Source organism: Papio anubis, chromosome X, assembly GCF_008728515.1.
Source record: "Papio anubis isolate 15944 chromosome X, Panubis1.0, whole genome shotgun sequence".
Lineage (NCBI taxonomy): Eukaryota > Metazoa > Chordata > Mammalia > Primates > Cercopithecidae > Papio > Papio anubis.
Genome location: NC_044996.1, coordinates 41,270,426 through 41,292,183, shown reverse-complemented (window position 1 = coordinate 41,292,183; position 21,758 = coordinate 41,270,426). Strand labels below are relative to the sequence as shown.

Genomic DNA, 21,758 nt, shown 5'->3' with positions numbered 1-21,758 from the left:
GTAGCAGCTCTCAGAACTTGACTGTTGGCAACACTTGTGTGAAATTAAATTGTCATAGATCTGAAGGTGCCATTACATTTCATGCAGCCCTATTCAGTTTTGGAGGTGTTAGTTGTCATTATGGGCTTGCTATATCCCTGCTTCCCTGACTCTTCCTCCAACCTTTCAGGAGCCTGGAATTTCATCAGATGATTCTCTGAAAGAGAAGACTCAACTCACTCAAAAGACAGACTTACCTCACTCTTTTTATGCCCTTTCTTTTCAACATTGTTTCCTTCTTCCTCCAAAGAGAACTCCTTTTTTTGATTCACTCTCGAGCATTCTTGGTTTCTAAGCTGGCATTCTGCACATGCCCCCTGAATGAGGGAGCCACTCTATCAGATTCTGACTCACTCTGGTCCATAATTTTGATGCTCACACCAATGCTAGGTTCCACCACAAGCACTGGTTTAGGGCTAACTCCCCATAGCTCATCATGACCCATTGACAACTAGCCAGACACCACAACCCTGAAGGGCATATGACTGCGGCTCTAGGGAGGGTGGTCAGTTTAAGTGGCTGCCAGTGACAATTTATCTCTAAACAGTGAGCTGTAAAACATAACATAGTGCTGCATCAAAGGAAACAGAGTCAAATTCCAAACCAATTTGATTTGCAACTTGGAATAAAAGCAACGTGTCTTGATTTAAATGTCAGGCCCACTGCTGAGTGATGATTTAATAACTCATATGAGGGATTCTGTCACAGCAAATTCAACACTGGAGTTGAGTGACTCACAGATAGAGTGTTAGAAATGATACAGAAGAGCACAAAAAGGAATAGGCTTTTCTCAGGGCTCATCCAGAATCTTTGCATAAAGCTAATTTGCAGTTAGAACCTCTTTTCTCCCCCTATCCTGCCACCGATCTTTCTCTTCACAGACACCCATGCATGGATATGGAGAAAATTTCTAGGTGTGATGTCATCTCCCTGCAGTATCTTCTAAGGACACAGACTTTTAACAATTCTAGAATGGAAGTAGAGTCAGTGCATTTAATCTGATAGCAAGGAAGCGGTTAGTCTGGTGTTTCTCAAGGGACTTTAAGAACGCATCTGATCCTAATGTGATATCTTTAGGCAGGTACTTAATTATTTTTCCCCATTTTAAGGGTTAAAGAGCTGAGACCTGGTGGAGTCAAAACATTTATTCATATGTTTATCCTGTCTCCTTACTCCCAGGGAATCAGTGCTTCCTCCTCAATACCTTGTGAGATCTCTCCCCTTGAGTTTCCCTTGCCTTCCAGGGGGTAACATACCAGAATGCCCAAGACTGACCATGCCTCGGTCCCAGTCTGCTTCCCAGGTCAAGAAGGAACCATGCATGGCCGTTCTTAAGGGAGGAAATTCCATTCTGTTGGGCTAATCTTTTAGTCATCGAGATTTATTTTGAATATAATTTAAAGTATAAATATCTGGTGTTTGTCTACATGAGGATTGCTCAACCTAGACAATGTCGATACTTTTTGGCCAGATCACTTTCTGTTGAGGAGAACTTTTTTATGTATTGTTGGATGTGTAGCAGTGTCCCTGGCCTCTGGTTAACTCTCTCTGCCTATGTCCTCCATGTACCTCCAATCTATTTGACATAGACCTTTCAGGTTAATATTTCCAAACAATACCTCTAACTTAGTGGTTCTCAATAGAAAGCAACCTCCCCTCACACCAGGGGACATTTGGCAATGTCTGGTGACATTTTTGGTTTTCACAACTTGATGGGGAGGAAGAATAAGCTGCTATAGATATATAGTGGATAGAAGCCAGGGTGTTACAGTGTACAGGAAAACCGCCCCCTGCCCCCGCCCTCACACCAAATAAATGTCCAACCCCAAATGTCAATAGCGCCAAGGTTGAGAAACCTTGCTCTAGCATATCGTTCCCTGCTCAGAAACTTTCCATTGTTTCACACTGCTTGTCAGAAAGATGACAGATTTCATGACCTCTCCTGATGTAGATTCAGTTTATTATTTTGTCAACTATAGCTCCTTTTTGGAAACAACTCTGAATGTTATGCTTTTTCTGAAACATGTCATGTGCTTTCTCACTCACATAACTTGGCTCACGCCAACCACTCCCTCTGCCTAGAATGCCCACTTCCCACTACTAAAGCCAAGTTGAAATGTAGCATCTACAAAGGCTTACCTGAGCTCAAATTTTCCCAGCTGCAAATAATTCCTCCTTCCCTGGATATTCCTATAGTATTTTACACATATATCTCTTAAAGCACTTATCATAGTCATACTACAATAGAAAATATGAACTGGAAGGGGCTTTTAGAATTCTCTTCAGTAAATCCTTCCACTAAAAACAAAGGAAACGGAGGTCCAGAAAGGTGAAGTAATTGGCTGAAGACATTGTATATTCTCATAAGACTTGGACTGTAGTAATTTGTGTTCTTGGTTTCATTCTCCTAGCATGGTTGAAATGGATGATCATGAACTTTGAGTTAGGTCTGGCAGTCAAATTGCAATTCTGACACTTATAAGTGGGCCAAGTCATCTACCTTTCTGAAACTCAGTTCCCTGAGCAGTAAATGGAAATAATCATGGCTATTATGAGAATTAAATGAGATTGTGTATTAAAAATGCCTAGCATATAGTTGGTACTCAATACATGTTTGTCAGATGAAAATAAGGATCAATAGTACTTTAAATAATGGGATTTAGGAATGGATGATGGTCCACAGGACTTCACTAAAAGGCGACAAGAGGTAAAATATGGCAACTCATTGCCACCTGCTCCCTACTTTCGCACCCTTCCATAGAAGGTTTTCTCAGTGAGCCATCAGACCAGCATGCAAGTTTTCTGTGGAGTAACTGAGTGCTTACAGTGGCTCTCCAAATGGTAAGGTAGTTCTTAAAAGGTTTGCTTTTTCTTTTTCTTTCACAATGCCGATGATATAATCTCTTCCTTTCCTCCAGTAGATAACAGGTAGAGTTGTGGGGAGGGATGTGGATGTAAGAGATATTTCCCCTCTTTCTCCTTAGTTTCCTTTATGACAGCAGCCTGGGGCTTAGATGCCTTCAGAGGTCTAACAGGAATCTCTGTGAGAGGGAATTCACAAGGCACTTGGGATGGCAATAGGAGCACTTTAGTGTTGGCTCCTAGCCCAGTGATACCTGGTTCTGGCTTCAGTGAGGTTTATTGGGGCCTTTCTAGCCAGTTCTTCACTCTGGAGCTGACCACTCTGTCAGCTTTCTTCCTGCCTAGGGCTTTGGGGTAATGGCATGCTATGCATTTATTCTCTTCATTCAGAGAAATGAGTCTTTCCCTGATCCCAGGGTGCATGTACCTAATAGAAATATCCTTGCTCCTCGAATGAGGGAATGACCTGACAGGCAGCTGAAGAAACAAAATGAGACTTTTGATGTCTTACCTAGACTAGATTTGGAATTAGCTGGGGAGGATGAAGTTGCTTGACAATGGGCCCACCTCAGAGCTGGCTCCTGTCTGCTCTGCCAGGTGAGTACAGGAGATTTTTGTTGGAGGGGGTTAGAAGAGAAGCTCAGGTGAGTCTATTACAACTTGACTTAGGAACCCCCCTCCTTAGGGCTTACAGGTCAAGGGTCCCGTAAGAGGAAAATGCTTTTGGGTATGATGAAAAAACCTGCAGAGGGCAGAGCACTGAATTGGGAGTAAAGAGACTTGGTCTGGATTTCTGCTTCTACCTCTCTGTTTCTGAGAGAGTTCCCAGGGCTATCACCAGAGCCTCATATTATGGTTTGTGAAGGAGATGCAATAAAGTCTGCAGTCTTCCTCCCAGTGATGGCAGAAGTTGAAGGTTTTCCAGTCTCTGGAGTTTTTACCATGTGAATTCCAAAACATTGTTCAAACCTTCCTACTTTGTGTATGTGAACCAGGGAGTCTGTGTGTGCATGAGTGTGTGTGTGTGTGTGTCTAGGGGGAGGAACAACAAGGCGGGGATACAGCTCTATAGGCTGCTTGTCTCTATACGTTATTCTTCAGTTTACTGTCTTCAGAGTCCACCGTTGTTGTTCTTGTTTAAACTACTTTGGAGATAGTTGAGCTCCTTTCTCAAAGGAGGCTTCTCTTTCAAATTTGTTCTTTCTGAGGTTTGCACTATTTTCATAGCTGCTGTAATTGGGCTTTCACCATGATTTTGGGTGGGACCACAGGAGTTCAGGAACTAATATGACTGCCCAGGTCTATTGGTAAAGTATTATTTCCTCTGAAGGACTGTAACACTTGACACTGGTCATAAGAGGGGATAAGGGATCCATTCACCCATTCAAGTAGAGAGGAAGGATACATGGTATTGTGAGAGCCTCTGATGAGGGAAGTTGACTTAGGAAGGTCAGAGAAAACTTCACTGAAGAATTAATGATTATGTTTAGTTCTGAGGAATTATTAAACATTGACTAAGTAAAGAAAGTAGTGGAAAATATATGCATACACGTGCACATGCAGTAAATATTTTAGGCAAAGGAAACAGAATGTGCATAAGCCTTAAGGTACAAGGGATCAGGGCACATTCCAGAAAGAAATAAAATACTATATTCACTGGTTTTTCAACTTTAATTCAAAATTTAAGCCGTAGTTTTAGGTGTTAAGGGTTGAAAATGCCAATGTACTCAGCTTTGAAGTACTGTTAGGCTAAATCACACATACTGAAATGGTACCCACTGTGGATAGAGCACATGAAAGTATAATCACAAAAAGAAACAAATGCATCTGTACTATTGAGCCAACAATCTGGAAGAGAGGAAAGGACAGATAAAACTGTGAAATGTAAATCTTTCTCCCAATATTTTGTCCAGCAGGTACATCTGTCTATGGAGTATGCAGATACATTCCTGGAGGGCTACTTGGTTGAGGTGATATGAGCCCAATGGAGTGAATCAAAGGAGGGCTTCAAGCAGGTGCCAAGTTCTGGATTGTGCTCTGAGGAAGCTATAGATTGGTGAATAAGAGGAGAGAAGATGTTTCTGGCAGGATAAACAGCATGAGACATGACTTGGTGGTAGACTATTTTATTTCTGAGATGGGAAATGTGGGGATAAATTAGGCTGGCCTGAATGGGAAAGGAAAGCAGCCAAGCTTGGGGCCATCTTAGACTCTTTCTAGGACACACCAACTAATCAATTAAAAGCAGTAAAATTAAGGTTCACCAGGTACTATATGAAAATAAATAATTGGTTATTTGAATTTAGCCTTTTAAAAAGTAAATTGTCATACAGATCAATCTTGACATCTTCCACTGATTGTAGTCAGGATTAACTTTCTTCAAGATTTAGAGGTCGGTGAAAGTTGCTGCCTATCTTTCTTTTCAGGACCTTTCTGCAATTTTGTATCACTGGGACCCTACCATAATTTATGGAGTCCTGTTTGCTTAACTTTATTTTAGCAGTTAGTTACTTTGATACCTTGTAAAGTAATAGCTCTTATTTCTCTAGGCGTTGACATTTTCTGAAGGATGGCTGAAAAGTCACAAATCTTTCAGACAAAGGAACCTGTCTCTGATGGAATAGCAGGTGGTGGGGTGGATGTCTTTGAGCAGGTGACCTTTCCCGTTACCTTATAAAGAGAAAACTACCTACTTCAAAGCTTGGCTTTGATTCCAATGCATATTTCTTTCCTGGGTGTTGAAAGGCTAGGTTAGGATAGAGACATGATGTAAGAGGGAGTGGATTTTATTTTACCTGTCTAATCCCCTGATGATGCAGGCAGCCCATGTACAGTATTCTATCACTGTGGTTAAAAGTGTGGAGTTTTGAAGTCATGATGAGTCAGCATTTATATCTTTAGCACTTGCCAGCTGTGTGGTTTTCAGTTGCCTCATCTTCTGTAGCTGTGTGTGCCTCAGTTGCTTTGTCCTTTGTAAAACAGGGATAATAAGAGTACCTATCTCATATAATTACTGTAATGATCAGTGAGGTATATGTTTAAAGAGCTTAGCATAATGCTTGACATCTTATCAAGTTGTTCTTGTCATCATTGTCATTAGCATTGCCACCCATACCACCCCCAGGCTCCTACTCTAACAAAAAAATAAAATCTTACAACCTCTTGCTAAAAAGCAAAGATCAGCAGTCAGCACAGAAGGAAAGAAGAAAATAGGAAGCCCAGGGGCATTCACTGTTTCCTATTCTCACCCTAACCATAGCATCTCAAAGAGAATGTATAAAAACTATACTTTCTGGAATCATTTCTATAGTTCATTACCGAAGAGAAAATATGAAAAGACAACCCAATCCTCATTCTCTGTCCCTGTTCTCACAGGTACGTGTCAGCTTGGCTGGGCCTATTACTGTGCTGGAGGTGGAGCAGCTGCAGCCATGTTGATCTGCACCTGGCTCTCTTGCTTTGCTGGAAGAAACCCCAAGCCTGTCATATTGGTGGAGAGCATCATGAGGAATACCAATTCTTATGCTATGGAGCTTGACCATTGCCTCAAACCTTGAGCTTTGAAAGAAGATTGGAGAGGGTGGGAAATGGGAGGAGAGAGTCCTGAAAAGAGGTACTAAGGATTAGGCCATTTGTCATCTAACTGTCATTAGTGTAGCCTAGTGTTTGCATGTTTTTTAAACTAACTGTCATTCATTTTCACTTATCTTTTAGCCAGTAGGTCACTGGCTGTTTATAAAATTCATCTAGAGGAAACATTCTCAGACATTTACCCAACTGGCAAGTACCTGCTAACCCGAAGACCCAAAGTACTCCTTTATGCAAAATAGGATCCAAAGCTAAGGCTGGGTAAGAATAGCTGTGCAGGAAGGGAGCATGAGATGGGCAGGGCTGGTTCCTACCACTCCATTCACACAGTTCATTCCCAAGTATTTATTGCTACCCCCAAACATCTCTGGAGTACTACTGCTCAATTTTTGTGTCATTATCAGGAGTATACCTTGACTCTTCCTTTTTTTTCCCTGCTTTTCTTTTTCCCCGCTTTTCTTTCTCCCCCTGGTTGTGGGGAAGCTTCGGGAGAGGGGGGAGGGTGACTCACAGTAGGGAAAACGTTAGTCAAGGATACTTGCATTTAGGCTGGAGCCCCTTCCTCATTATGCTTTAGAATATTCATAGGTATTCATTTTGTGTTCTGACTGGGTGATGAGCAAAAAAATATATAGTAGCAAATATTCCCTAATCCTTTAGAGATACAGAAATGGTGTTCATCAAATGTACTGAGAATAGACTAGCATTTGTGGGGCACTCAATCAATTTAAATTCATGGTGACAGTGACAAGGATGTTTCTGTTAGATACTTATTGAAATTTCTATCAGAGATCATTTTTATTGACTAGGAAATCCACGGTGGCCTTTTACCCCCTATAGTCACTCCTACTGTGACATAAGTTCATCTGCCTGTTTCAAAGACTGTTCGTCAAATGATCTCTCCTCCATCTGGGGCGAGTTAGCCACAAAAGAACACAGCACTGATGTCACCTAGGGCTGATGTATTTTTAGGCCTGGACTCCATCCCATCTGTGCTCAAGGTTGATGGATGGTGTAGAAGAACTTGGTGTCTCCTGGGGGCAGAGTTTGTCTCACTCCTCCCCCCTCCGACCCCAGTTAATTCAGGCCAGCTCTATTGTTCCATAACTACAGCTTTAGGGAATGGGGAGGGCCCGTGATTCAAAAGGCCAGCTCATCTGTTTCTATTCTTAATAATTCCAGCATGTTTTTGGTACAGCCCTACCTAGAGGGATAGAAATAGAAAAAAACTGGCTTCATAAGTTACATTCCATCTCATGAGAGGTCAGAATTCTTCCATTGGCTTTACATAGGTAAGTGAATTTAAATGCTTCTCCCATCTATAGTTGATTCATTACTGAGTCACTCATTCAGAAAACATTTCTTGAGTATCTTACTGTGTGACACATTCTGTGCTAAGTTCTGGGGATAAAAGGACAAAGACAGTTTCTCACCTTAAAAGGGATAGTGGTGAGGTATTGAGAGACATGTCGACAAGTACTTGTCAGTGTATTAAGTGCTAGAAAAGTGAAGAAGAATAGCTAAATGATCACAGAGAAGTCATTAAACCAACCTGGCATGAAGGGGTTCATGGGAAAGCATCCTAGCAAAGAAGATACCTAAGATGGGTCCGAAAGATGAATAGCAGGAGCTTTGTCAGCAAAGGCAAAGAGTGCACAAGACAAGCAATGATGGCAGCCAAGTCATGGAGACAGCATTAGAATGACAGATGAGTGTAAAAAGAGGTGGCAAAAGCTGAAGTTGAAAAGGGAAGCAGTAGCCAGATTCCGTGGGACCTTTTACTCCATAATAAGGCATTTGAATTTTATCCTGAAGAAGGGTCATTGAAAGGGAAGTGACATGAACAAACTTGTAGCTTTCAAAGATAAGTTTGGCTAAAGTGAGGAGAATGAAAGAAAAGAAGAGGAGAACTAGAGATATTTCAATAATCTAAGTATAAAATGATCAAGGCCTGGAGGAAGGTAGTGACTGTGAGGCCGGAGAAGACAGATGAATTTGAAAGAAGATATTTAGGAAGTACATTGTCTAATGGATATGTGTAGGTATTGGCAAGTGAAAATTCTGGGATGACCACTCTGGTATGTGAGCGACTCCTATCATCAAGATGGCAAATGCAAGATGAATAACAGGTGGTAGGGAACCGGTGATTGAATTCATTTCACGTATTATCTCCCTCATGGAACTGCATTAAGTGTTTAAGGTAAGGCCAACTTGAACATACCTCACTGGGAAGGAAGCAATGTAATGTGTTTGCAGCACCTCCTTTCTTTAAGAAAGATGACTAAGAACAGCTAAAACAAAAATGCAACTAGCTTAAACCTCAATTTTATTGTGTCGACACAATAATGTAACTTTAATTTAGGAAGACCCACGGTATAGAGAATATGTCAAATATTTGAGAAAAGGCAGATAGCTCACTTCAGAAAAGATAGTTGGATCAGGCGATCTCTCTTCTCGGGCTAGGCAACCTTCTGGATTTCTGTAGGATACACTTTGTCAAAGTGACTGTATAAGTCAGAATCCTGCCAAGAAAAAGACGGTATACTCAAGGAGTTTAGCGGAGATGAGCTCAGTGAAAGGACAATTTATGATGGTGTGTGCAGGGTTAAGGGAACTTACCACTGATGGTGAGGCATAGAAAGAGTATGAACAGTGAGGGGCTATTATTATTACTACTCCTAACACTGAAAAGACAAAGGGGAAAAACAGTGTTATTGGCATCCAGTAAGTACTGCACATGTACAAGAGGGGCTGCCTCACAGGAGCTGTTGCTTCAGGTAGCACAATGTAGTCTCTGCCCAAATGCAGTAAGGAGGGAGAGAGGGGAATGAACACCCATATCTCACTCTCTTTCCACTCTTTGATCTCCTGCCAGTGCCCATCATTAGCCAGATCCAGCCATACAGCAGCTGGAAAAGAAGCCTGTTGCTATAGTCAGTTGAGGTCAGACTCCTTTGGCACAGAGCATGGCAGGGAAGGGTGGAGAATGAAGCTTGGGGGTATGAGGGGCCAGTGGAAAATAACATTTCAGTGAGTGCTCTTAGCCACCAGGCAATGCCATTGCCTTATGCACTGCTTCCCAGGAAGTATATGCTTTGCTTTCCTCCATGGCCCAGACACCTAAACACACTGTGAAGTAATTGGACCCTGGAAAGGAGACTGAAGAGGAAGGGGGTCATTTGAAATAACACTTTAAATAACTATCACCTTGCAGGAGTTAGTTGCAGGTTGAATTAAGTTGGACTGTTTTCTCCTGTTTTCCAATGAAAGGAAACTGGATTTAAAAGAGATTATTTTTTTTCTGTGAAGAAACCAGGCCTGCAGGGGCTTATATTCAAAGACGGATCTAGCCCCATGTTCAATTCAAATTTAAATTCCTCCTTGCCTATGTCTGGTTTCTTTCCTGCCAGGCCTTGTTTTTACATAGATGTCTGACAAGACGAGGTTCTTTTCCCCGTGGCCTAGAGAAAACTTTTAGAAGCAAAATCTGTGTCTTGGGCTGCTATTGTACAGAAAGGAAGGAGAGCCCATGGGTCAGGTGGAGGCTGAATGAGCGAGGTAAGAACCTAAAAGACTCTGCGGTTTGTCCCATGCCTGGCTGGCTGTCATGTTCCTTGCCTGGGCATGCAGGCTGAGTGCCTAACTATGGGCCCATTCTGACCCTGGAACCACTTAGCTCTTGGGGAGGGGGAGAGAGGTGGGAAGTGATTCTTCTGGACTAACTCACAGTCCATTTAGTATTTCATAAGAGCCCATTTTGCAAGATACTCCTTTCAGAAAATAATGTCAGATGGGCAGCAACTACCTAGTTGGCATGCTTTTGTGTCCAGAGGATTGAAATTTCTACACCTGGGCTAGCAAGTGTGAAGTCACTGGGGTGTGTCTTCAGTGGTGCTGTCTCTCTAATGTCACACCTCATTACCTCTGCTCTCAGAGGAGAAGCTGCTTTCATTCACTTACAGCTGCTAGTGACTTCCAGGCAGTGGGTTCTGCCTTGCAGGAGCGTGTGACCTGAGCCAAGATGGAAATGTTCTGGTCTCTGGGAAAGGAGTTCTGGCTTAAGTAAGAGTAGATGGCAATATGAAGTCCTGGCTGGATGAGAGACAACCCTGTGAGGATGAGGGAATGAGGAAGCTTCTGGGAAGCAGAGGCTTTATACATTTGTCACATAAATTGTGCCAAGGAAAGGTCTAGCTCCTTCAATATGTGATGGGGACACTTTCTTCAGAGTCTGGCATTCGCTTTCTGTAGAAATATTCATATTAATTTAAAGTAGTTTCAAGATTGTATTTGGTCCCAAGGAAGCCTGGTGATGGGAAAAATGGAACTTTCAAGAAAACTAATACTCAATATATTTTGTAAAGGATGGAAGGCATCCTACTTGGTGGCTTGAGGGGAAAGGTGTGCTATTTCTAGAACTCACAATCAATCTCTGGCCATACCCAGTAAAGCTTTCTTAGTAGACAGCAGGCAGGGCCCCTCCAAAGAGTCATAGCCACCTTCTGTTCTTGGTTAAAGAGCATTTTCTGAGCTGGAGTGGGGCTGGAGTTGAAAGATATTTATTACTGGCCTCTCTCTCAGATGTAGAGAAATGCATTTTAAAGCTTCATTTTTTTCATCTGCTTCTGAGATTTGGCTCTCCCAGGGTTGATCTCTTCTCTAAACTCGTCAAACCCCCACTGAGTCCTCAAAGCTAACAGCAAATAAACAGTTGCTATGTGTGCACACAAATAATTTAGATTTTCATTATACAGAGCTGCTGATACATTAGGAGGCAGAAGTAGGGGGAGACAAAATGCTAGGTTTTGAATATGGCAACGCCGTATTCTCCTTCCTTCCCCTTCAGAAATGAGGCCCAGAAAATAGTACTTAGGAGTCAGGGGGTGGTGGGGTTGGGGGGCATCAGGGCCAGCCAGCATCCACATTGGCAAGACCCTGATGTTGGCTCCCTTTCATGTAGTATCTCTGCTACATGAAAGAGACATTAGAAGAGGTGGTAGAAACTATAGATGAGAATCAAAGCTGGTAGAAAGTTCAAGAGAGAAAAAGGGTAAATAAAGCGGTAAATATCAGAACCATTCCAGAGAAAGTGTCTCCTCCCACTGTAGCTTACTAGAATTTCATTTGGGGAAATTTGACTTTCTTTCCAAGATATCTCAGTATCTTCTGCACTAAAACATTGTCCTCCTAGGCAACACGGTAAAGTGAAGTCGGTCCAGGCTTTGGAGTCAGACAAATCAAGGTTTGAATTGCAGCTCAAACGTTTATTAGCTGTGTGTCCTTGGGCAAGGCAGTTAACTGAGCTTACTAACATTCTAAGATAACACTGGCTATTGGCTCCACAATTCTCAGCAACTATAGAAGGAGTTAATCATTCGGTGGCCCCATTCATTTTAATTTGCATTGATTATTCTAACGCAGTGATTTTTAATCCTGGTCGACATTAGAATCTGCTGGGAAGCTTTTACAAAATTTGATGCTTTTGTTCGTCCCAGTTCAACTGAGTCAGAATCTGTAGATGCCACTATACCATACCACCCTCTCTTTATTTTTGCCATCATCTACTGACCTCCTAGTCATCCCTCATTCATAAGGACTTTAGCACCTGGCTCAGTCTCTTCTCTATTTTTAATTCTTTCGTCCTTTTAGAAATTTCAACATCATGTGAACCAATCTTCCAATTTACTGGCCTCTAAACACTTTGACTTCTTTACCTCCAATAATATATTTTTTCTGCCCAACCTTTTTAGCTCCCACTCTTGACATCAACAATAAACACACAATCACTAAAGTCCTGATGTCAAATCTCCCATTCCTGACCAACACTTCTTATTCTTTCATCTCATGTTTTTTAACATCCCCACTCTACCAACTATTTGACCCCATCCTAGTTACACAACTAGAGTCCCTAGTTTATCATTGTAATCACCCCTTGCATAAATGTTCCACTCTTTTCCCCTCTTTAATTCTGCCATATATTTATTTAAAAAAAAAAACCGTAACCCTGGTTAAATGTAATAATTTCCCTGCTCAATGCTTACACCAAGTTCTCACCTATTTAGAGAGAAAAACTAGCTACCCTTGCACCTTTTCCTTGTCTATACTCACCCCCTTGGTGAGTTCATTCAATCCCATGGCTTTACATGTTATCTATACCCTTGCTACACAAAAGGTGGGCTATGGTCCAAAAGCATCAGTATCACATTGGGAATGTATTAGAAATTTAAAATCTTGGCTCCACTCCAGACCTACTGAATCAGAATCTGCATTTTTAACAAGATCCCTAAGTGATTCATTTGCATTAAAGTTTGAGAGGCACTGGTCTATACCAATGGTTATCATCTTTGATTGCAAACCAGAATCAGCTATGATTTGCTAGTGCCAATATCTACTTTCAGAAGCTCTAATTTAATTGGTCTAGGGTAGGGTTTGGATATATATAAATTTTGTAAGCCATCATGTGATTTCAATGTTCAGCCTAGATTGACAACCACTGACTTAAGTACTGATGACTCCCAAGTTAATATCTCTAGGCCAAACGTCTCTGAACTTCAGGCTCAAATGTTCAACTACTTATTCCATGTCTCTACTTGGATATCTAGTAGACTTGACAGAGTGTACATATCCATAACCAAGATCCAAATCTTCCAATCCTAAACCCATTCCTTGTAATCATCCCCATCTTACTAACTAAAGGGCACTATACTTACTGGGTTTTCCCTTCTACCTCCTTGGGTGGCCCTTCTCATCCTTTTTTTTTTTGGATCATCTGCCTATGTTCAACCTCCCAGTGTTGAAATGATCCAGGGTACATAGCTCCTCTCGATATCTAGAATCTCCCCAGGTGATCTCATTTACATGCTGATGATGCTCTGACTTAAACATAGTCATGTTGCTCACATTTAACCTGTGCAACAGGAAATTATTAGTTTTCTCCTCCAACCCCACCAGCACTTCTGCCAAAACCTCGGAATAATCTCTGATGTTTTTCCTTCCCTGGGCTGCTACCTCCAATCCATGTGCAAATCTTAACAAGTCTACTTCCAAAATATATTTGTTATCTACACACTTCTCTTATCTCTACTATTACAACCCTAAGATATTAATGACAAAAAAGTTTCAGCAAACTGAGACTAAAAAGGAATATTCTACTATGGTAACAGGTATCTAATAAGCCTCTAGCAAACATTGTACTAAAAAAAAAAATTTAGGAGCATTCTAGTTTAAAACGGAAAAAAAGGACAAAGATATTTCAGCTCACAATTGCAACCAAAAATATAGGGTACCTAAGACTAAATCTTACAAAAGATGGAGAAAAATTATAAAGCAACATGGGAAAAGACAAAAAGGATTCATAAATAGGTTTCATGAATGGAAAGACTTGAGATGTTTTTTAAAGCATGTCAGGTTTTTCTCAAAATGAATCTATAAACTCAATGCCATTCCAATAAATATTCTGTCTTTTTTTAGTGTAAGTTTACATGCTCATCTTCACATTTGTGTTCAGATATAAAGACTTAAAGTTATAATCATTAACAAGTGTGGTAGTGACACAGAGATGAACAAATGGATAAATGGAACAGAATAGAGGATCAAGAAACAGACTCATGATTATAAGGAAACTAGATAGATATGATAGAAATAGCATTATTAACCAATGAGGGAAGGATAGACAAATCCAACAAACGATAACATTTGGGAAATGAAATTATATCCCTAAAACACTCCATTTATAAGAATCTTAATTCCAGATGGATTAATGACCTAAATGTGAAACAATTCAAACGTTGAAAAGATAACTTAGAAAAATATTGTTTTGACTTTAATATAGAAAGAAACTTCTAAAAAAGACACAAAAGGCGCAGCCCATAAATCGAAAGAATGATGCACTTGACTACATTAAAATTTCAAAATGTCTGTTTAATGAAAAGGTCAGCTTGACTTTTCTGGTCCCCTTCTGTTGGGAGTGGGCCATGTGACTAGTTCTAGCTAGTGGGTTGTGAGCAGCAGTGGTATGTGCCACTTCCAGGCTGAATTATTAGTATTTGCCAGTGTGAGCCCTTCCAGAGATCTCCTTTCCCTCTCCCATGGTGACACAAAATACTCTTGTTGAAAACAGCCTGGATCCTGGAGTGAGGAAACAGTCCCAGCCAACTAATAGTGCACCTGTGATCAAAAAAGATACATTTGCTACTTAAAAAAGCCTCATTAATGAACAGTATCATAAGCAAAATGAAAGGGTAAGCCTCAGACTGGGAGAAAAATATTTGTAAAGGTATAGCTAATGAAGGATTAATATGAAAACAATGTAAAGAGCCACAAATCAATAAGGAAAACCTAAATAACTCAATAAAAATAAAACACAGGCAGAGGGTATGATTGAGTAATGAACTTAGAAGGAAACTTGATAGGATGCTTAACTACCTAAACTCAGGGAAATACAAATTAAAGTAACAAGAAGATACAATTTGCATCTGTAAGTTTGGTAAAAATGTAAAAGTCCATTTATAGCAAGTGTTGGAAAGAAATAAGAACTGTCATCATTGCTGGCTCAAATATAAATTGGCATAGACACTTTGGAGAAGAATTTGTCAATATCTTGTAAAGATGAAGATGTAGGTGTAAATGTAGTTTCTCCTTTATGAATTTGCTGTGGAGAAACTCTAGTACAACAGCAGACAAAGACATATACAATGATGACTGTCAATGTCATTGATATCTGGAATAGAAAATGTCAAATATTTACCAGTGGGAGAATAGAAAAATAAATTTGATATATTTACTTAATTAAAATGAATGACTTGGAGTCACATGTATGAATGCATCTCAAAATCATAATGTTGACTGAGTAAAGCAAGTTGCAGAATGGCTTCAGAGCATACCTTTTCCAAAAGTTTGAAAACATGTAAAACAATACTACATATTTGTTATGGAGTATATTTTTGTTCATCAAGTATTCATGCCCCCTCACACTACATCTTTTGCGTCTTTTGGAAGAGTATATTTTCCCAGTCTATTGATGCCTTGGCCATGAGATTCACTTTGTCCAGTAGAATATTTGGGTAGAACTGATAATGTAAGAATTCTGAGCCAAGGCCTTAAGAAGCATCATATTTTTGTTTTGTTTCTTTGGGAGTTTCTGACCTCCACAATGAGAAGCACATGTCACTTGAGACTATCCCTTCAGTTTCAGACTCAGAATGAAAATACATGAATCATTGCTGCCCCAGCTGACATAGAGACCTGGGAACAAGAGAGCAAACGCTTGTTGTTGTATGATACTAGGTTTGAAATACATGAAAAACTGAACTATGCAATGTTCATATGCCGGAACATATGTAATGAATGTGTATGTAATACAAACAGGAATAATAAACAGTAAATAATAAAATAATAAACAGTAAATTCAGGAGAGTGGTTATTTTTGAGGAAGGAAACAAGGAATCCTTATCCTTGTTTATTCTGTTTTATTTTTCTTCATAGTGCATTTATTTATTGTTTCTCTCTCCTTCCCACTAAAATGTAAATTTTACAAAACCAAGCAACGAGCCATATTTGTTGACTGCTCTGGTGCAGGCATCCTACTGGCACACAATAGGCACTCAGTAAACATTTGTTGAAAGAATGAGACTGTTTACTCATCTGTAGTAAGGACAACACTAATGGTCATGCAGGATTATACTGAGGGTTAAACAAGATTATACCTGGGAATATGCATCATATTGAACCTGGCATCTAAGCGCTCAATTATGTCAGTCTTTTTTATTTTTCTTTTTCTATTCTGGATATGTGGTTTCTCTGTTGAACTATCTCAATAATGTACAGAGCACTTTGTAATGTGTAAGGTGTAGACAAGAAACTGTTTCTTAACTGTGCAATCTCTAACAAGTTATTTAGCCTCTGTGTTCCTGATCTGTAGACTGAGGATAATAATACCCATCTTATATGTTGGTTGAGAGTATTAAATAGTGTAATGATATGAAGCACTTAACATGGGGCCTGACACATAGTAAATGCTCAATAAACATTAGTTATTATTACTGCTACAAAATAGACAGTTGCCTCTGTGGTATCAGTTCAGGAATATTTGGCAGGCTGCTTTACTAAAATAATATCTTCCACACCAGCTTGTCATTTCCATATCTACTTTTATTACCATGGAGTTATTCTTTTGGTTTATGCCTTGTTCATTCCAGCTACTTCTTATAAGCTTCACTGGGGATATGCTCCCAATAGTTTCTTGTGCTTAATATTATGTGATATCTTATTTTCCTCTACTCCTGGACAGATGGGCAACATAAGGACCCCAGGCAAAGGTTTGGGAAGAGAAGTGAAGAAACGCATTCCAGAGGCAACTTTGGGATATTTGCCCCTTTTCCTTAAGGATGGCTCTGTTCAGAATTGCCTGTAGTCATCACTCTGTGTCTCAGCAGGAGCTAACTCTCTAGCTTCTGCTCCTTATGATATAGGTGAGAGATTAGTAATCTATGATAACTGCTTTCTCTTAGGGTTCCCAAGTGTTCCATGTTCTGAGGACTATCTCCTGCTGTACTATCTTTTATGATGCATCATCTCTCCTATTTGTTGGGGACCTGCCAACTGAAACCATGTCCAAACTCACTATATAGATGCTGTTGGCAAGACTTCTTCTTGGGCCAGGGGATATTATCCTTAGCTCTCCTGATTATAAGGCTGTATTATTTAGCTCATGCCGTATTTGATGGCTTTGTACTTAGGAATCCTTGAAGTATATTTGAAAATAATTGTGATCGACATGCAAACATGTACAAAAATTTCTGAAAATGTCCATAACTTGTTGGCTTTTTAAAAAACAACCTTCTTAACATATACTTTATACATCATAAAATTTACCTGTTTTAAGCATATGATCAAGTTATTCTCAGTATATTCATAGAGTTGTGCAACCATCACCACAATCCAGTTTTGAAACATTTATGATTGGATTCTGAATGTATTGCTTATACCAATAATCAGTAATCTTATTGGGAATCCTGGAAAATGCCTAAAATTTAACTACATTGTTTTACGGAATATGTGGCCTCCAACAAAATGATACAAATACATTTACATAGTATCAATACAATTTTACCATCAATATTTTCATACAATTAAAAATGCATTTAATGACATATGGTGGGGGGATGTAGGAATCATGTAAAAAACTGACCAAATTGAATATTTCCATGAAGGTTAGAAACTACATTAGGATCAGTAACTGCTAACTGCCACAAAAGAAAACCAAAGTTTCATTAATCTCAACACAGCAAAAATTTATTTCACCAAGTTTAATGCAGATTGGTGGGAATTCTCTTCCAAGCAGTGACTTGGGGATTAAGGCTCCCTTCTTTCTGTGGTACCGCCATCTTCATATATAGCATCTAAGACCACAAAGGGCAAAGGGAAAGATGGATGAGGAACACCAGCTCTTAACCTCCTGGACCTAGAAGTGGTACACATCACTCCCATTGGTCAGAACTAGCTACATGGCCCCAACCTAACGGCAAGTTTGAGGAAGGTAGGTTAATGCATCAATCATTCAGTGAGCAATTTCTCAGCTATGTTGCTGTAGGGGCAAAGATGGAAAGCTTTCCCCTTCATCCTATGAAGGTCCACTGAAAATGAACTGACAATAGGCAAATTAATATGTAAAAAAGGCATACAGATTTAGTTAATGTGTGTAGCACAGGGGAATCACAGAATGAATACCCCATAACCCAATGGGGTACAGAAGCATATATACCCTTCTTCTTAGAGGAAGGGAAGATGACGGTTGTTGGAGTAAATGTTTTTTAGGGGGAATGAATGGACCCAGTGTTCAGACAATGGTTAGTAAATAATTATTTTTGGGATTTGAATGGGATTTGAGAACAGACAATAGTTTGGGACAAAGTTTGTCTGGGCTCTATTATAGGTGTGGTGTTTAATTGTCAGTTTCTTTCTCTATGACAGGAGTTTTAATCTTCTCTGGTTAATGAAATTTCAGGGAAGAGATTGAAGGCAGTCGTGTTCTTTTTTGGTGGTCCAGTTTTAAAGTAGATAAGGGGACATCAGAGAACAGCCTCATTCTGTGCTTTGGAAGAGATAGAAGATTGAGTGAAAGGGAAGCAGGGAAGGTCAGAGAATCTTTGGGGCTGCTTTTTCAGTTTAGCATGTCAAAGTGCCATACTTTGGGGTATTATTTATTGAGCCCCCAAAGTGGTCAAGCCTGTGATGCTTTATTCTTCTTTTGCTCCTTCCTCAAGCACTAAGAATGGCTGCTGTATCTCACAATATTATCGTTTTATATTCTTCACTTCTAGAAATTAGATTCACTCTTGGTCATTTAAAATGTGCAGTTCTCATGTATGCCAGCAATTAAAGTGAAATTTTTTAAAAATGAAATAAAATGTGCAGTTTCAGCTAGACTGCAATGTCATCTTTCACCAACAGGTGACACAAGTCAACATACTTGCCCTTCAGCCTGCAAAATCCTTATCTAAGATTGTTTGTTCTGCACAATAAAATGCTTATCAATTCAGTGAGATTAATTCTTTATAAAATTAATATATTTGTACCAACAGATATCATATGTTTATGAATCTTTAGATTGTCATCCATCAGTTAGCTCACTAAGTAACCAATGATTTTGGTCATTATTTGATGACCCTTATTTAGTGTCTGTGGTAAGTATAATGAGGGGGTCTCTTTTTTTGTCCTCTAATCTTCTTTTCCTAAATCCTTGCCATATTCAATAACATATAACAAGAATGTACTCAAGGTTAAGAACCTAGACGTGAAAACTGTCAAAAAGGTCAGAAGACATGGGTTCCAAACCTGGCTCTGCCTCTAATTAACTGTATGATGTTGGGCAAGCCTCAACCTCTCTGAGTCTCTGCTTCTTTGTCTGAAAAAAAATTATAAATTTTAATATCTGCTAATGAAAATGAGTGGTTAGTGTAGCCTTCAGAAAACAACCTTGTAGCCTCTGTTGCTAGCTAACTCTCCTTTCCAGCATTCCAGGGGTGTGTTAGTCCATTCTCACACTGCTATGAAGAAATACCTGAGATAAGGTTCTGCATAGCTGGGGAGGCCTCAGAAAACTTACAATTATGGCAGAAGGCACCTCTTCAGAGGGTGGCAGGAGAGAGAATGAGTGCTGAGCAAAGGGGAAAGCCCCTTATAAAACCATCAGGTCTTGTGAGAACTCACTCACCATCATGAGAACAGTGTGGGGGGAAACTGCCCTTATGATTCAGTTATCTCCATCTGGTCCTGCCTTTGACACATGGGGATTATTACAATTCAAAGTAAGATTTGGGTGGGGACACAGAGCAAAACCATATTATTCCACTTCTGGACCCTCCCAAATCTCATGTCCTCACATTTCAAAACAATCATGCCCTTCCTACAGTCTCCCAAAGTCTTAGCTCATTCCAGCATTAACCCAAAAGTCCAAGTCCAATGTCTTATCTGAGACAAGACAAATCCCTTCCACCTATGAGCCTGTAAAATTGAAAGCAAGTTAGTTACTTCCTAGATACAATGGAGGTACAGGCATTGGGTAAATACACCCATTCCAAATGGGAGAAATTGACCAAAACAAAGGGGCTACAGGGCCCATGCAAGTCTGAAATCCAATAGAGTAGTCATTAAACCTTAAAGTTCCAAAATGATCTCCTTCGATTCCATGTCTGACATCCAGGTCATGCTGATATAAGAGGTGGGCTCCCATGGCCTTGGGCAGCTTTGCCCCTATGGCTTTTCAGAGTACAGTCCTCTTCCCAGCTGCTTTCACAGGCTAATGTTGACTGCCTATGGTTTTTCCAGGTGCATTGTGCAAGATGTCAGTAGATCTACAATCCTGGGTTCTGGAGGATGGTGGCCCTCTTCTCACAGCTCTACTAGGCAGTGACCCAGTGGGGACTCTGTGTGGGGGCTCCAACCTCACATTGCCCTCCCATACTGCCCTAGCAGAGGTTCTCCATGAAGGCTCTGCCTGTGCAGCAAACTTCTGCCTGGACATCCAGGCGTTTCCATACATCCTCTGAAATCTAGGCAGAGGTTCCCAAAACTTAATTATTGACTTTTGTGTACCCACAGGCCTAACACCACATGTAAGTTGCCAAGGCATGGGGCTTGCACCCTCTAAAGCAATGGCCTGAGCTGTATCTCGACTCCTTTTAGCCATAGCACTGGAGGTGAGGGAGCTGGTACACAGGGTACCATGTCCCAAGGCTGCATAGAGCAGGGGGGCCCTGGGCCTGACACATGAAACCATTTTTCCCTCCTAGACCTCCAAGCCTGTGACGGAAGGGGCTGCTGGGAAGGTCTCTGACATGCCGTGGAGACATTTTCCCCAATGTGTTGGTGGTTGACATTTGGCTCCTCATTACTTATGCAAATTTCTGCAGCTGGCTTGAGTTTCTCCCGAGAAAATGGGTTTTTATTTTCTATCACATTGTCAGGGTGCAAACTTTCCAAACTTTTATGCTCTGCTTCCTCTTGAATGCTTTGCCGCTTATAAATTTCTTCTGCCAGATACCCTAAATCACCTCTCTCAAGTTCAAAGTTTGACAGATCTCTAGGGCAGGGGCAAAATGCTGCCAGTCTCTTTGCTAAAGCATAGCAAGAGTCACCTTTATTCCAGTTCCCAACAAGTTCCTCATCTCCACTCAGCCTGAACTTCATTGTCCATATCACTATCAGAATTTTGGTCAAAGCAATCCAATAAGTCTCTAGGAAGTTCCAAACTTTCCCACATTTTCCTGTCTTCTTCTGAGCCCTCCAAACTCTTCCAACCTCTGCCCATTACACAGTTCCAAAGTTGCTTCCACATATTCGGGTATCTTTACAGCAAGACCCTACTACCTTGGTACTAATTAACTGTATTAATCCATTCTCATGCTTCTATGAAGAAATACCCAAAACTGAGTAATTTATAAAGAAAAGTGGTTTAATTGACTCACAGTTCTGCATGGCTGGGGAGTCCTCAGGAAACTCACAATCATGGCCGAAGACACCTCTTCATCAGGTGGCAGGCGAGTGAATGAGTGCCAAGCAAAAGAGTAAGTCCCTTATAAAACCATCAGATCTTGTGAGAACTCACTCACTATGACAGGAACAGCTTGGGGTGAAACTGCCCCCATGATTAAATTTTCCCCAGCTAGTCCTGCCCTTGACACATGGGAATTATTACAATTCAAGGTGAGATCTGTGTGGGGACACAGAGTCAAACTATATCAAGGAGTTTCTTTTCTGAGATCCCTGTT

At 40.5% G+C, this 21,758-nt stretch overlaps 1 protein-coding gene across 5 annotated transcripts in view; it reads left to right on the top strand.

Annotated features, from left to right (window-relative positions):
• The window catches only part of LHFPL1 (LHFPL tetraspan subfamily member 1), a 140,146-nt gene extending 124,257 nt beyond the window's left edge, over window positions 1-15,889 (top strand). For all 5 annotated transcript variants that reach the window (XM_021932541.2, XM_003918161.5, XM_021932539.2 and 2 more), the window contains one exon: window positions 6,277-15,889. In XM_021932541.2, coding sequence (XP_021788233.2) covers window positions 6,277-6,458 — 182 coding nt within the window. In that variant the 3' untranslated portion in view covers window positions 6,459-15,889. The remainder of the gene's footprint in view (window positions 1-6,276) is intronic.
• The last annotated feature ends 5,869 nt before the right edge of the window (window positions 15,890-21,758 follow it).